This window comes from Kogia breviceps, chromosome 1, assembly GCF_026419965.1.
Source record: "Kogia breviceps isolate mKogBre1 chromosome 1, mKogBre1 haplotype 1, whole genome shotgun sequence".
Classification (NCBI taxonomy): Eukaryota; Metazoa; Chordata; class Mammalia; order Artiodactyla; family Physeteridae; genus Kogia; species Kogia breviceps.
In genome coordinates this window covers 126086108-126103356 of record NC_081310.1, presented here as the reverse complement: position 1 = coordinate 126103356, position 17249 = coordinate 126086108, and the positions used below count along the sequence as shown (strand labels likewise).

Sequence of the window (17249 nt, the reverse complement as noted above, 5' to 3'; positions counted from 1 at the left end):
AAGCTATTGCTGGTAAATAAGAAGTGATCAATAAATGTTTGTTATTATTTTAAATAAATCTTAACACATTTCATAATAAAGCTCTTTCTACTGATATAGGCATTTCCACAGAATCAAAAAATAATAATTTGGCGCTTGTTATCTCCATCAGTATCACCATAAGCCCACTGTCTCCTTTTCCTCTTCTCTTCTCCTGCTCAGACTAGGGAGAATAGTAGATAAACCTAATAACAGATAGCATACTGAGCCCACGTATAAGCAAGTGGAAAAATTACACTCCAAGGAACAGACAGTCCCACACCAGTGTTAGTTATGAACACTTGTCCTGGACTAGAGCTGGAATCAGGTCCAAGACTGAGTCCTGATAGGTTCCAGGACTTGTTTTCTTTTTTTTTTTTTAATTTAATTTTTATTTATTTATTTATTTTAACATCTTTATTGGAGTATAACTGTTTTACAATGGTGTGTTAGTTTCTGCTTTACAACAAAGTGAATCAGTTATACATATACATATGTTCCCATATCTCTTCCCTCTTGTGTCACCATCCCTCCCACCCTCCCTATCCCACCCCTCTAGGTGGCAGGACTTGTTTTCCATCAATCTCCATTCTGTCCTGGACAGGTCTTGTCCTAGTGCTGGTGTGTAGTAAGAAAAGCTCTTCTAAGTAGCTTCACACTGTCCTCTTTACTCGAGTGTGTGATCAGTAAGGGGAGGATTCTGAGACATGTGGTGTGTCCTCATGCAAAAGTGATAATAGGAAAAAATGCTTTAAAAGACACCATTGCTTCCAAAGCTCTTTTACATATTTCAGCTTATTTTATTCTCATTTGCTTTTTTTGTTGAGTTAGGGAGAGAAGTCAGGAGAAGACTGGTATAGCTCCTATATCTAGCATTATGCTCAGTGTTACACTTACATTAATATAGCTCATTCTCCTAATTATCCCCTTTTACAGATGGAGAAACAGAGGCTAGAGAGGTTATTGGTCCACATTACTAACAGTGATAGCACTTGACTTGGCACTGGGAAGCTATGCTCTTCCCCCTATACCTTGATGAGCCTTGATACCAAGAGAAACAGTCTCTACTGGTGAATTGAATTAATCTTAAACCTGCTAAAGTATTCATTTCATCTTTGCCCAAGACCAGATTAATGGGTATAAAGATCAACCTGTCTTTACAGACAAAAGATTATAAGGGCTAAAGAAGAAGAGTTTATGAGAAAGTAAAACCAGAGTAATGCCATGTTAAGGTATTCCAGAATATTTTTATTGAAAAGAGAGTCTGAGAACCCCACTGACTGAGCAGGCCAGGGTATTCTTAGAATTTCAGGATGACTTTTATACAACCTTTCAACAAGAATGTGAAGCAAATTGGGATTGCTACATGAACTAGATTTCCATGCATTCATTGAGAAAATCAAGTCTTTCAAGAGCACACAATTTTAGAACCCCTAACATAAAATATTTTGTGAGAAACTACAATCTAATAAGACAAAACACAAACATGGAGAAAAAAGAGAAAAATGCACAGAATTATTAATCAAGGCAATTCTTGAAGGCCCAGATAATTGATTAAGAAATAAATAAGAAAGACAATGAAACCCCCAGTATTACCTAGGTGGAAGAGATTGCTTGAGGAAGTCTGAGAAGGTTTAAAGCAGAGGTAGTATTTAAACTGACCTTGTGGCAGGTAAGAGTAGGATAGCAAAAAGGTGGGAAAAAAAACAATCCCAGGACTATTATATTTACAAAAAATAAATTATGAAAGTTATTCCACTAAATATCCAGGAAATAAATATATGTGAGATAAAGAACTGTGATTCTCTCTTTGCTTTTTTCCCATCTGATGCAACCTGACTTGGGAGCTTTACAACAAATGGTTAAAGTAAGTTTTGTGTGTGGGAGGAAATAAGGAAAGAGTAGAAAGAGGGTAATACAATAAAAAACAGAGGGAAGTATAGCCATGCCTTGCACTGAGGAATTTTTTAATACAGGTCAAGTAAAATGGAATCCACCAAGACCTGAAATTAATAAGAATGATCTTCAAGGCAAGCAAGTGTGTTTCAGCAGAACGTCCTCGGGAGGTTCATTTGTGGCCTCCAATGTTCCGAAGGCTCCCATACCTGATCTCTTTCCGCCTTGTAAAATCACTGACCTGAAGGCAAAAATCCAAGGGGACAGTCTTATTAATCTGACTTGGACGGCTCCTGGGGATGATTATGATCATGGAAGAGGTAAGCTGAATGTGGTGTGGGCCCTGTAAAAGAGTTTAGCAGCCAAGCAGAGGGGCAGAGGGCGTGAGGCAGGCAGGCGTGTTGTGATGTATGTGGAGGGATCTTGAACATCCTCTGAAATGAAAGCTTAAGATTTTTAAACATGAGAAGTTTAGAATCTGAAAAACTGTCCCAAAGGGTGTAAGATGTTTCAACCAGGAACAGGCAATCCTCAGTTTTTTTCTGAAATCTTGCTAAGCCATTTGCTTGGCAATCTTGCCAATCTTGCTTGCTGCTTTAATAAACCACATTTTTAGTAATGACTCCTGGAGAGAATGGGGAAAAGATCATAGATATCTATGGAGCAGAGCTGTCCTTTGGAAGAAATCTCAGGTTCTACCAGATTTTTCCTCTCAAAGTATGGTCTGTGGACTGTAGCATGGGCATCACATGAATGCTTGTTAGAAATGTGGAACCTTAGGCCCCACCCCAGACCTACTGAAACAGAATCTGCATTTTAAGATCCCTGGATGATGTGTACGTACGGTCAAGTTTGAGAAGCACAAATAATAAAATAATAAGCAGTAATTAACCTCCTCTCTCAGTCAGGTGCTATGGCCAGAAATACTGACCTAGGCTTTATTTAAGTCAAGACCGATCCAGTTTTATATTTAGCACTCTGTCGGGATATAAAAATAAGAATGTAAAAGAAGATACTAATGCTTATAAATATGGACCATCAATTACATTCGTTTATTGGTATTTTATGGGATGGTGATATTGTTTCTAACAGATTTTTTAAAACTTCTTTAAGACTTGAGAATTACAAGTCACATCCTTTTTCTCTCTTTCTTTTTTAAGCTTATAAGTACATCATTGGAATAAGCACAAATATTCTTGATCTCAGAGACAAGTTCAATGATTCACTTCAAGTGAACACCACTGACCTCATCCCAAAGGAGGCCAACTCAGAGGAAGTCTTTGTGTTTAAACCAGAAAACATCACTTTTACAAATGGCACAGATCTCTTCATTGCTGTACAGGCTGTTGATAAGGTCAACCTGAAGTCAGAAATCTCTAACATTGCACAGGTATCTTTGTTTATTCCCCCAGAGACTCCTCCAGAGACACCTAGTCCTTCTCTTCCTTGTCCTGATATTAATATCAACAGCACCATTCCTGGCATTCACATTTTAAAAATTATGTGGAAGTGGCTAGGGGAATTACAGCTATCAGTAGCCTTGGGCTGAGTTTTCCCCCAAATAAACAAATCATCCATCTTGTTTTGATTATAAAAATTTATAAAATGTATTTTAGACTTCCTGTACAAGGCAATTTAATGAAATAAAATGCTAAACAACCAGATACATATGCATAAAAACTACTTATTCAAATCCAGAAGTTTAATTATTGCTCATTTATTAATGATTTTGAGTAGTAGAAAGTAGGGGTGCTTGCATCAATAAATGGAAGTATGTTTCAATTTGATTTAAGGAGCTTTGCCAGTTATAAAAGAACATGTAATTCTATATGAAAGATGCCAGAAAGGCCCAACCAGGTCAAACTATTTAAATATAAAAGGCATGGCTTGTTATAGAGGAGATTTGGACCAACATCACCAGAATTATGTTTTCTTTTCACTAGATTTGGGCAAGGATGATGCATTTAAGAAAGAGATTGCATTGTAGAAAGAAATAACAGCATGGTAAGGGCTCCATAGGCATAGAAATGTATGTAATATGCATGCAATTACAAGAGTTGATGATGCCTAAAGCCACAGTGGTGGGACATGAAGTAGGAAAGTAGGTTCAGGCCAGGTGTGAAGGAAAGTGATTGAGAAATAAACATTTATTTTGTACTTTTTGCCAAGTGCTCTACTAATGCCTTATATGCATTACCTTATGTAATGCAATTCGGTTCATTCAGTAAATGTTCATTAGATGACTACTGTATTCCAGGCTTACGCTAGACCCTGAGTATAAAAAGATGACCAAGATTTGGCCTTTTTCTTATAGGCAATAAAGAACATTTGAGGATAAATCAGTGCTATGCTTGAGAAGTATCAGGAGGAGGGAGGTTTTGAGGACTACATGAAGGACTAAATAAAGGTGGAAGAGGCTATGGTCATGACAGATGAAAGGGGAAGGAGAAAAAAAAAAAGAAAAAGGACAAATAGACTTAGCAGTTCCCATCAAGGACTAATCATACATTCCAGTGCCTCCAAGGGCAAGTATTCTTGTGAAAGTTGTTTCAAGTTCTCAGTTCATTAGCACAATTAGTTTAAAGTAAGGGTGACTCTCTGATTGAATACAAAATATCTAGAAGACTGTTTCTACATAGACTCCAAATTTATTTATTTATAGATTTTCCTTAAAGGAAGATTCAAAGATTTCAAAATAGAATTTGAGGCATCTTAGAGATACATACAATAAACATGTTTAAAAACTAAGAAAATAAAGAAATGGAGTGAAGTAAATATATAATAAAAACTAGAGGAAGCTTCAGCATATCCAAGACCAAATATAATGTCCTGTTCAATTGCTATCAGCAGGTCACACATCAAAGATTTACCGAGTCTAAAGTGAAAAACAAACCATAGGGTCAGGAGGAGCACGGCTTTTTCTAGTTGAGACCCATGTGAAGCTTCATCTACAGATCCTCAATAAATTAGGGTACTGTGGTGTTAAGGACAGTAGCCTCAGGAACACCCATATAATAATCACAACAAGTTTAATATAGCACTGATCACATCTTTCACTGTAATCACACTTCACTGTGGTGTTACAATACACTCTGGCATTGTTCAGGAAAGACTTTTATACAGGGGCCCAAACAATATAAAACTAGTAAATAGCTCTTGATTTTTCTCCAAAGACAAAATTTGAAATGAATGGATTGTATGTCCTTTAGTCTAAGAAAGACTAGTTTTTCTTATGTATGTTTGTTATAATAGAACAGCAGAGAGTTCTGAGGCAAGGAAGACAGTAATGTCCTAAAATTCAGTATTGTTTATTGAGGACACATACAGGTGCTTTGTCAACCAAATGGACAGAGGATCAGCTTGTAGTCTTTCTCTTAAAGTTATGAAATGAAACTAGGACATATACTTGACTAGAGGGCCATTCACCTGCCCCATGTGGACAAATGAGTCTGAGGCCCCCAACTCAGCCCCATAGAATATGTTTGCCATCAGTTTAGCCTGGAAAATTTCTAAGAAGCCACTCATTGAGACTGTAATTTCCCATTTGAGTGAATTTAATGGGATGCACCTTGGGATACAGTGGGGAACTGCATAGGAATGTATGATGATACTTCCAGGAAAAGAGGTAAATGTCAGCATGTAGGTAAGACAAAATAGAGAACAGTGAGGAAAACATTCTTATGTGTTCTGGATTATTAAGCAGCTTGTTGCAAAATGGATCTGGATTGTCATATGTGATAAAAATAAACCAAAATCTTGCTTTATGCCATCATTACCCTACAATGACTTTAGGTTTTTTTTTTTTTTTTAGTTTCTGATCAGTGAATTATGTAGGTGGGTAAATGTGATTAATATATTCTAGGCATTGGTCTCTTAGGATTTTCAAATAAGGCCTGTGTCCTTCCTAGACGTTCTCATCTGGAACCACAGCTTTATCCGGCTTCCTCTGTGAATGTCTTCTCTGCCTCCTTTACTTAACTGAACCTGAATTCTTATTGGAGGACTCCCTTTTCTCTACAAGAGGTTGCTCCTTCTCCCAATACCCAAGTACCAGGGGTTGATTGAGAGAAGTATTCTCCAAGCGCCCCTTTGCAACTTCCAAACTAGGCCATTACTCCTACTGTAATATTTTTTAAGCCTCCATCCTTCGTCATTGATCTATGCCATCCTTCATCCTTTGTCTTCACTGTAATCTACCAATCTCACCCAAGACAGGCCCTTGAGTTACAACACTCTTTCCCCCTTACCTCCTAAAATCACTCTGCCTGGTATCAGAGTCTATATGAATGAGTCAATCAATATATTCGCTTCAAAATTCCTTGATCTTCACCCCATCTCCATTAAACATTAGCAAACTACTGGACTAGATCATAAGTAAAAAATGGGAGAATATTGGCAATTCCATATGGTTCGACCTAATACTTCCAAAGACACAATCTAGACATAGTAATGACCTAGAACAGCTCTAACTATGAAATCTTAAAATCTCATATCTTATTCTAGTCACACATCCTCTGAGTTGTTTACTTACTACCCCATGGAACTGGCTTTATAATTTTTTTTTTTTTACATTTGTAGCAAGTATTACTATTAAACTCCACTCATTGGGCCAGAGACCCTTGTGATGTTAGCGAAAAACTTGCCGCTCATGTAGCACACTACCTACACTTGTGAGTTCATCGGCCAGTGGCTGGCTTTATAATTTTATGATGACCTCTCATCATTTGATTGCCTCTTTTTACCTAGTCCATTATCTCCTTCTCTATTCAGCCCCTAAATGTCTTGGTGTGTCACTTCAAGTCCTCCCTGATAACCCCTTCAACTCCCTCATTGAATTATCTTCTCATCACACCTTCTCTGAAAATCTCTAGCTTTGCATTAAGCATATCGTCTGTGTGCTTGAGACTGTCATTTATCCATTCAACATATATTTTAAAGTACCTACATTGTATCCTAAGCACTCCATTAGATGACAAGTATAAAATGGGTAAGCAAGCCAGGTACGGTTTTTGCTCTCAAGAATTTTATAGCTGGTCAGCATGTAAACAAGCAAGTAGACAATTAACATACACAGAATGTAGGCACTATTTTAGGGGAAGCATCTATTTTAAGAATCCATGGTTTTGTAGCTAATTCACATGTAGTGTCTGCCAGAGGAAGTGATGCTTCCACTTTCATGATGTCTGGCAATAAGTACAAAATAAAGAGGGAAAACCAAGCAAAAGAAAAGAAACAAAATGACCTTAATCAAATCTCTGTTTCTCCAAATACTACTACATATTACATGTTGGGCAAAGTCTACTGCCAGATGCACTCTAAGTTGATTCTAGGGATCTAATTATTTTCATTCACTCATTGATAGTCTGTTGATATCAATACCAGCAAAAGAATGAGAGAGAGAGAGAGAATATAAGCACTATGTTTTTAAAAATTATGCCTAAAAAAACCTACCTGACATATGACCTCAATGGATTCCACCTGCCCCGAAACAATTCTACAATTTAGACTTTTGAAGAAATGCCAAAATATTTCCAAATAACATACTTTCCAAAGTGTGTTTGTTAGAATGATTCATTAAAACAAAGAAAGGGAAGATTAATCAACAAAACAGTGTTCAAGGAGGCTTATTATAAAATGTCACAGAAAGAAAGATGACAATCCAGGTAAGAACTAAATAATGAGGACAGGAAATTCATTGAATTAGAAAGCCTAAGCAATGCATAGTTATAGTAATTGAGAAGAATCTATTTTACCTGGTTCCCAGTATCCAGTGCAAAAAGGGAAATGTTAAGTGGTTCTTCTTAGCCTATTTTAACTATCACAGAAAATATTTTCCTAAATTTCAAAGTAATTCCAAATTCATTAGGAAAAAAGACAAAAAGCATATGAGGAGCTTCAGAATGGACAGTGCAATTCAAACTGCAGAGGGCATAACAAGCTCATGCATGATTCAGGTAGGCACTGGGCCTCAGCTAATCCTACTCACAGGGCATGGCTGTGGGACTTAAGGCAGCACTTTAAGGATCTAGGCAATCAGTCTATTTTGAGCAAGGCCTTAGTATCTAGGGGTTGGAAAGCAGAATACTACCACTATCACTATCACCCCACCTACTGGGTGGTGAAGAAGAGGTGTAAGGGCAGGCACATGTGAGTATGGCCTTTCCAAGAAGAGAATGGTGCTACATTATTAACATCATTATTTGCTATATTATCTGATAATGATAATAGCCACCATTTACTGGGTTTTACTAAATGTCAGGCACTAAGTGCTTTACATATTTACATCCAGATCCCCCCCAATATTTGAGAAGCCTAAGGCAAAAGTATAAATGGAGATCCACATACCAAGTCTCTAAATATGCAAATATAAATCAGGCTAACAATCTATTAAATGTGTTTATCTCCTATCTTGACAAATACACTTTCATTATGACTTGAAAGGCCAGATTCAAATTTAAAATTCTTAGACCACTCTCAATGTCATGCTGGAACATGGCAGCTCAGGAACAGATGGGCCATGGAGCACCCTTTTTTCTTCCTATCTTCCCAACTCCAGTCCTCACCTTGAGGGACCTCACGTACATGGGTATGGCCCTCTCAACACACACAGCACATCAACAGCTGTCCTTTGTTCTTCTCTCAAGCCTGGAAATGCACACACCTTTGATGCAATCTGCCCTGGGGAAAACTGACCCTGGCACCCAAGTTAGTTCTGGCCCATGCAGACCATGGAAGAAAGATTGGTTATTTATCAGGGAATTTCAGATTTCAGGCATGTGTAGTGTGTTCTAGAAGGAGAGGGGGAAGGGGGTTACTCACTAGATGGGCACAATCTCTTGGCCCTGTGGACTCCTTACTCCACAGAAAGACAAGCTACATAATTTGGAGGACCAAGTGCAAAATAAAAATGCAGGACCCCTTGTTTAAGTAGCAGTAAAACTTTATTATTAAAGGTACTAAAATATAAAGTTTTTCCTTTCTTCCATAACCTTTCTTGGCTTGTCATGGTAATTTTATTCATTATTTAAAGTTGTTCAAAATTCTAAAAATTACAATTGTAAAGTATTCATGTGACTTTTACCATTCATCTTTATATTGTGCAATGCTGGTTCTAAATGCACATATAAGAGCATTTAACATGTATGTGGAATACACAATTTGTATTTTATAACTCATACATACATATGTATTTTATTCTTGCCAAAACAGTGAAAACGCTGCACAAAATTAACTTAGGTGTTTTTATTTCACATCTTGCTTGCCATAACCTCTCTACCTTTGGCTCAACTGGTGAGTAAGGAAGGACTGAAAGGAAAAGGAACTATGGGTTGCATTATTTTCCCCTTTCATTCTGTCATCATTTATCAATATAAGTAGTTGGTTAACAAAGGGAAATAACATGAATAAGAAAGGATATGATACAGTTTCTTGGTAGTTTGTGTTTCTTGGAATGTCATTGCCTTCTTTCTGCATTCAAAGTTCTGAATTAAACTGAAAGAACAGCCTTTTCAGGCTCTCAGGGAACCATCTACTTAGTCATAGACATAACGCGTTTACCTTAGACTCACTTTGAGTCTTGCTGAAATCCAACGCTTTGTGAGCTCACCTGAATTTTTGCTCACGGACATCATGAATGCTATATACAAATGGAGTGGCAAGAAATGGTGGACACACGTATTGCATGTATCTCTTTTGCTTAAATGCATGATTCATTTAATGAATGAAAGTCAAGCAAATGCATGACTTGCTTAAAGTCATGATTCCATCAGATGCTACTTATAAAACGTAAGTTCAAAGACAAAAATTAAGAATTTTAAGACAACTACAGCAGAGCATTAAATCAAGCATAGAACTTTTCTGAGTACAGGGCCATATATGACTACACAGTTCTCATGCCCATGAAGCTAGCCCTAGGAAAGGCACAGCCAGCAAAGGGCAAGAGCAGGGCCCTCTAAAGTGAAAGGGTGTCATATCAAAGGCAGTACAGATGGGCAACTAAGGCTCAGAGTTAAGTAATTTGCCTGCAATCTTAGTTGGTAAGTGACTTAAGTAGTGTTTAAACCAGAGTTAGTCAAAATCTGGAGATCAATCTGGAGAACAGAAGCCCAGCTACATGAACTGGGCCAGTAGTGTACAAGCCTCAGATTTTCAGGTATTCTTTTTCCCATAGCCAAGAAGCTTTCCAACTTGATTCTTTGGCAGGCTGGCTCTAGAAACATAGCTGCAATTATACTAATGCTATTCAAAAAACAGCCTGATTAAGAGGGAAGTTGTAAGCAACTTTTCATTGCAGTAATAATTAGAATACATATAATAATAATAATAATATTTATTATTATCTAGTACTACTAATAAGAATAGCTAACATTTACTTAGCTCTTACTAAGTGTCAGATACTGCTCTGAGAATTTCTGCTATATTATTTTTATTTCACAGAAGCCCTTTGAGGTTGGTAATATTATTATTTACATTTTACAAATGAGAAAGCTGAGGCAAAGAGGAGCCAAGAAATTTAGTAAGATCACACAGCTGGTTAGTGATAATCAGAATTTTGAACTCAGGAAGGTTTTTGTTGTTGTTGTTATTTCTTTTCTGTGTTTTTTTTTGTCCACAAAATAGGGAAAATCTAAAGTTTATTCATATTCACATTTACTACATTAATACTGTGACCTTTTTTATTGAAGTATAGTTAATTTACAATGTTGTGTTTGAGGGTGTACAGCAAAGTGATTCAGAAATATATATAACTGAATAAATATATATTTATATATATATAAATATATGTATCTATTCTTTTTCAGATTCTTTTCCACTATAGGTTATTACAAGATATTGAATATAGTTCCCTGTGCTATATAGTTGGTCCTTGTTGTTTATCTATTTTTTATATATTAGTGTGTATATGTTAATCTGAAACTCCTAATTTATCTTCCCCCCAACCCCACTATCCCCTTCGGTAACCATAAATCTGTTTTCTATGTCTCTGAGTCTATTTCTGTTTTGTTAATAAGTTCATTTATATCATTTTTTTAGATTCCACATATAAGTGATATCATATGATATTTGTATTTCTCTGTCTGGCTTACTTCACTTAATGTGATAATCTCTAGGTTCATCCAAATGGCATTATTTTATTCTTTTTTATGGCTGAGTAATATTCCATTGCTTATATATATCACAACTTCTTTATCCATTCATCTCTCTATGGACATTTAGGTGGCTTCCATGTCTTGGCTATTGTAAATAGTGCTGCTATGAACATTGGGAGTGCATATATCTTTTTGAATTATGTTTTCCTCCAGATATATGCCCAGGAGTGGGATTGCAGGATCATATGGTAATTCTATTTTCAGTTTTTTAAAGAACCTCCATACTGTTCTGCAATGGTAAATGGGATTGTTTCCTTAATTTCTCTTTTTGATCTTTCATTGTTAGTGTATACAAATGCAACAGATTTCTGTATATTAATTTTGTATCCAGAAACTTTACTAAATTCATTGACGAGCTTTAGTAGTTTTCTGGTAATGTCTTTAGGATTTTCTACATATAGCATCATGTCATCTGCAAACAGTGACAGTTTTACTTTTCTATTCCAATTTGGATTCCTTTTCTTTTTCTTCTCTGATTGCTGTGGCTACAACTTCCAAAACTATGTTGAATAAAAGTGGCAAGCGTGGGCATCTTTGTCTTTTTCCTGGTCTTAGAGGAAATGCTTTCAACTTTTCACCATTGAGTATGATGTTAGCTGTGGTGAACCCAGGAAGTTTTGCTACTTTGAACCATCTATCTCTCTCTATGTATATAGATCCATCACTATATTAGTGAGGTCTACTTGCAGATAGGTGGAACTAAGCCAAGTGATCCAGACAAGGCAATCAATAAATATTTTTAGAATAATAGTACAGGGAACTTTAATAGAATTTTCATTTATCAGACATAGCTAAAATCCCACATTAACCAGTTTTTCTTACATTTTTCTTTTCAGAAAAGAATTTTTAAAGGTTCCCATTTTAGACCTAATTTTTTTCATCATGTAGCTAAGGTTCCATATGCAGGAAACATTTTATATTTAATTCAATGTCCTATATACCTTCCTTATCTACACATACAGTAAGGCCAGGAACCAGGAAATAAGGGGAAAACACTGCTGACTCACAAAACTGTTAGAAGGGACTGTTCTCAACATGGCTATTAACTTTGGAATTGAGTGTCGATCAAATTTGCTACCAAAGTACAGAGTTTATTGCCTAGCTTGCTTGTTTGTTTTGTTTTTTGTTTTAATGCTGGTTAGTATGTGGATCAAATTTGCTAGTATAGCATGACCTACTTGTCTAGTTATTTTTGTTGCTCTGTTTTACTACTGGATAGAATTGGATCTATGTGGAAACAGGTATCAAATACGCATACCTGGTAGTGAATCAGTGGTCCTGAATAATAAACAGTGACAAAGGTAACCAAGAGTAACAAGCAGAAGATCTTAAGCACTAGGGTTCACTCAATTTCCTCATCTGAGAATGAGGGTAGAGAAGTGCTGTGAGCAACCCCGTCGACTGGCAACAACAACGACAACAACAATAAAATCCTTGTTAGTAAAAAAAAAAATATATATATATATATATATATATATATATATATATATATAGTGTTTATATGTATATTATTTGTAAAGTGTAATGAGGTATATACTCTCATATTCCATTTCATGAACTCTCATATACCATTTCATAAATGGGCAGTGACATTCTAGAAAGCAATTGGCAATGTCAAGAGCCATGAAAATTTTCTCCCCTTAATACATCAGTTTACAAACAGTATCTATCATAAGGAAATAAATAAAACTGCCAACCAAGCTATTCACAGCAACATCCTCTGAAAGATACCCAAATGGGAAATAATATCACTGTCTAACAATAATAGTAAATTATGTTGTATTCATGTGATGAAACTTTACTCAATCATTTGGGCTTCTGAAATATTTATTGATATAAGAAAATACTTTAAAAATACATATCCTCTCACTACTTATGGAACATTGGCCAAGTTACTCTCTGTACTACAGCTACTTTACCTGTAGTATAAAATGAAGGCATCATAGGATTGATGTGAAGATTAACTGAATGAATATAAGAAGAGTGGTTAGAAGAGGGCCTGGAACAGAAGAATCACTAAGTCAGTATTAGTTATCTCATCATCTCCATCTTCATTCTCATTCCAAAACAGTTTTTAAAAAATTATATATATATATTTTTAAATTTTATTTATTTATTTATTTTTGGCTGTGTTGTGTCTTTGTTGTGTTGCACGGGCTTCTCATTGAGGTGGCTTCTTCTGTTGTGGAGCACAGGCTCTAGGCACACAGGCTTCAGTAGTTGTGGCTCATGGGCTCTAGAGCACAGCCTCAGTAATTATGGCACATGGGCTTAGTTGCTCTGAGGCATGTGGGATCTTCCTGGACCGGGGCTAGAACCCATGTCCCCTGCATTGGCAGGTGGATTCTTAACCACTGAGACACCAGGAAAGCCCCCAGGGAAGCGCCCCAAACAGTTTTGTGGTAGAATGCTTATAATACCTACAATTTTTAAATGTTTACAAAATTGAAAAATTGAATACACAGCATGGTTATACACACACACACACACACACACACATATACATATAGTAATAGGTAATTAAAGTTTCCTTCTTTAAAACTTTAATGTTTTCCAATTTCTTTTTACAATAACACTTATTTATAATCAGAAAAAAAGATTTTTACATATTAGAAAAATATCTACAAAATACAAATGCCAAAACATGTTGAGAAACAAAAAAAGAAAGGTGATGCCAGAAACTCAAAATGGCAACAAAGGGACTTCCCTGGTGGTCCAGCGGTTAAGACTTCACACTTCCACTGCAAGGGACGTGGGTTCAATCCGTGGTCGGGGAACTAAGATCCCACATGGTGCACAGGGTAGCCAAAAGAAAAAAAAAATGGCAACAAAGAATGGGCCCTGGGAAGGCAGAAAAGAGCCAGAAATGAGGAAAATGGAGAATATACATTTCTGCAGCATGTGGACAACATCTCAGCAGTGCCTTCAGGGGCCAATACGCACACACCTCTACAGAGATTAGCAAATTTCCAAGTACCTTGTATTGGTCTCCAGAGAAGAGCTCAAAGTTGTTTTACAGAATGATGATCCCAAGTGTACAATTAAACTAATTCTAATATGAAATAGAAGATGTCAAAGAGAAGCAAGCCCCAAAAACACTCAGGGAGGACAACAAGCATATGAGCTTTCTTCTCTCCCTTTCCCTATAACTGATTACTATATTAATTTATCTGGAATTGATTACTAAAAAAAACTTTTAAATCTGGCACTTCCCTTCTGTGAAAATATTTGTGCGCCTTAATAAAAATTTGTCCCTTTGGATAAAGATTGGAGTATATAAAGCTGGTGCCCACTGGCGGGCATTCATAAAGACTCTTGCCACCTGCATTCACTCATGCCCCATTACATTACCCAAGTTATCCTCAATACATTCTATTTAATATATTCTCTTTTAGAAAGATAGGCATGAAGAGTTAAAATTAAGTTTTCAAATTAAATGAGTTAGGCTTCAGTTATCTGGAAAGTTCCATGATAGTATTAATTCCTGATTGATGCCAGACAATCAAGGCTACCATACACCCATACAAATAATAACAAGGAATATCAGATTGGCTGAGACTGGTTCTCCCAAAACAGCCTATATAGCAGCCTAATGCATCTGCCAAACAGGGTGTTTTCACCTTGGGACCATCTCAGACTTTAGGAAATCATCCCCCAGATATTTTCAGAATCTGATCTAGGTATACAAAGTCGCCAGCAACACTGATTCTGTATTGGTTCCTGGATAATCTGCAGTAGAGCTGGTTCTGAGTTCTCTTAGGGCTACCTCACCTTTGCAGTGCTATGTGAGATATGCCCAATATCCTTCAAACAAACAAACAAATAAATAAATTTTTAACTAACGTATGTGAGTTGATTTTCTGTCATATGCAACCAAAGAGTGTTGTTTAAAATATTCATACAATATAATTAATACTTCAGAAAATAATTATCTTTTTTGAGTTGAAAAAAAAAGAAACATTCATTGTAACCTTTATACAAGAAACTAATTCCTAAATTTTTGTTTCTTACCTATTGGTCTGAGTCTAACACTGTCTAGCTCTTGGAACATAATATTTGTTGACTTGGATTCATTTATTCATTGAGCACAACTTGTAGTGTATGACAGGCATCTTGCTGGAGTCTGGAACTACACGGTCCCTGCTCTTCCAGGGGTTTACAATTTAGTCAGGGAGACAAAGTAGTTTAATGTGATGTGATATGGTATCATGTAATTATGGGAGCATAAAGAATAAAATGAAAACATTTCTGTATATTCAAAGCCAGAAGAGGAGAGGGCAACAAATTGGGGATTAGGAAGGTAATGAGGAAGTAGCTAAGCCTCAGAGGAAGGTTTGGAATAAAATGCCAAAGATCTTGGACTTTAGCCTGCAGGCAATGGGGAAATGATAGTAAAAAAGCTGCAGCAGGACAAGACCATGTTTTATTGAGAAAAATCATGTACAGAATATATTGGGAGGAATTAGGGTAAAGACAAGGGGTTCTGTTAGGACAGAGATTGCAATCTCGGAGCCAGTGAGCTACCACAGAAAGTTATAATGAGGTAAAATAAAATCATTCAGGATCAACTGATTTTGTCTTTTTCATTACCTGTTACAAATATCCTACCTTTCTTACATTTTCTTTTACACACAGATAATTTTGGAATGGTTATAACATTATCATTTAAAATGTATCTCTATGAATAGCATATTATTACAACTTTTCAAAATCTAAGCTGAGAGTCCCTGTCTTACCAAAAGTGAGTTTAATGAATTCACATAGGTTTATTTGTTAGAAATTATTTCTACTATCTTCCTTCATATTTTCTATTTTACATATTGTTTTTGTTTCTTCTCTTCCCCTCCTTTACTAACTTCCATTAGATAAACTGAATTTTACTCTGCTGGTTTGAAAATCACACATTATGATTTTAGTCTTCTGGTGGTTATCTCAACTAATTAAGACCCATTTTTATATTTATTATTTATGTATTTATTTCCTACAGTGACAGGAAAGCAATATTTATAGTCCCCTCTCCCCTTTACTTCCAACAGAAATGCCTTAGCAGGCTCTTGTTTCTCTCTGGACTCCAGTACCAACTTCCCTCATTTTGGTATTTCCTAGCATTTAAATTATGAATTGATAGATTTTTGTTGTTGTTGCTCATTGCTTGCTTAGACAAGAAATTTTACTAAATTATTTACTCACGTTTAGTTCTTACTGACTTTATATATTTTGCTTCTTGCTGGAGAATTTCCTTCAAGAGTATTTTTACAGTGTGTATCAGGTGATCTGAGACCTAGTAGTCCTGACATTATTTTTTTCACCTTATATTTAAGTGATAATTTTAAATACTAGGTTTAATTTTTTTCTCTTAATACTTTGAAAATAGTTTTCCATTGTTTCTTGTACCTATGGTTGCTGTTGAAAAGTCTGGGCTACATGTGAAGTTGGTCATCATCAGCATATAGAGAATAACTGAAGCCATGTATGTGAGTGAGATCACCAGCTGAACACACAGAGGGAGAAGAGAAGGAGCCAAGACTAGCTCTTGAGAAAAACCAAAATGTAAGTGAGGGATAAAGAAAGAGGCATTGTGAACCAGACTGAGAAGGAATAGCCAGATATTTGCAAATATAAACAGGAGTATGTCATGTAAATCAAGAAAGGAGGCAATTTCAAAAAAGAGCGAATTAATAGCAACATCAACTATTACAAGAGGTCAAGTAAGATTAAGTACACCAAATTGTTCCTGCATGGAAAAATATACTCAAGTTACTGTGTTCTCTTTTTTAGGATGAGAAAGATTTGTGTCACTTTCAAATGTTGATGAGAGAGAGTAGAGAGGAGCAGGAAGACAGTAGAGAGGAAGAAACAGAAAAGAGACAGGACAAATAATGCATCATTAAGATACTGGGGGAGACTGGAGGATAGCACAAACGCAGGGAGATCAGCCTTCAGAAAAGTAATTATCAGTGTTCTCTGAGGCTTGAGGAGAGCGACAGTCCAGATAAAGATATATTTATAGGTATAAAGAGTGTTTGAGGGTGTTCACATCTAGTAGTTTCTACTTTCTTTGTGAAGTAGAAATCAAGGATGTTTGTTGATAGATAAGGAGTTAGGTATGTTAATAGAGGACAAGTATTATTGGTATCTCTTTAGATTAGGTCAAAGAACAAAAACATCTTCCTAGAGCAAATAACA

General features: G+C 36.1%; 2 protein-coding genes and 1 non-coding gene across 21 annotated transcripts in view; 1 reads left to right on the top strand and 2 right to left on the bottom strand.

Moving 5' to 3' along the window:
* Positions 1-3614, top strand: part of CLCA1 (chloride channel accessory 1) — a 33941-nt gene extending 30327 nt beyond the window's left edge. The window contains exons 13-14 of the mRNA XM_067043165.1: positions 1995-2234; positions 3075-3614. Coding sequence (XP_066899266.1) covers positions 1995-2234; positions 3075-3463 — 629 coding nt within the window. The 3' untranslated portion in view covers positions 3464-3614. The remainder of the gene's footprint in view (positions 1-1994; positions 2235-3074) is intronic.
* Positions 1-17249, bottom strand: part of ODF2L (outer dense fiber of sperm tails 2 like) — a 339482-nt gene that overhangs the window by 146929 nt on the left and 175304 nt on the right. The gene's annotated exons all lie outside the window — the stretch shown is intronic.
* Positions 6485-6632, bottom strand: LOC131746923 (small nucleolar RNA SNORA62/SNORA6 family). Its single transcript, XR_009332707.1, has one exon. It is a non-coding gene; the product is annotated as a small nucleolar RNA SNORA62/SNORA6 family (small nucleolar RNA).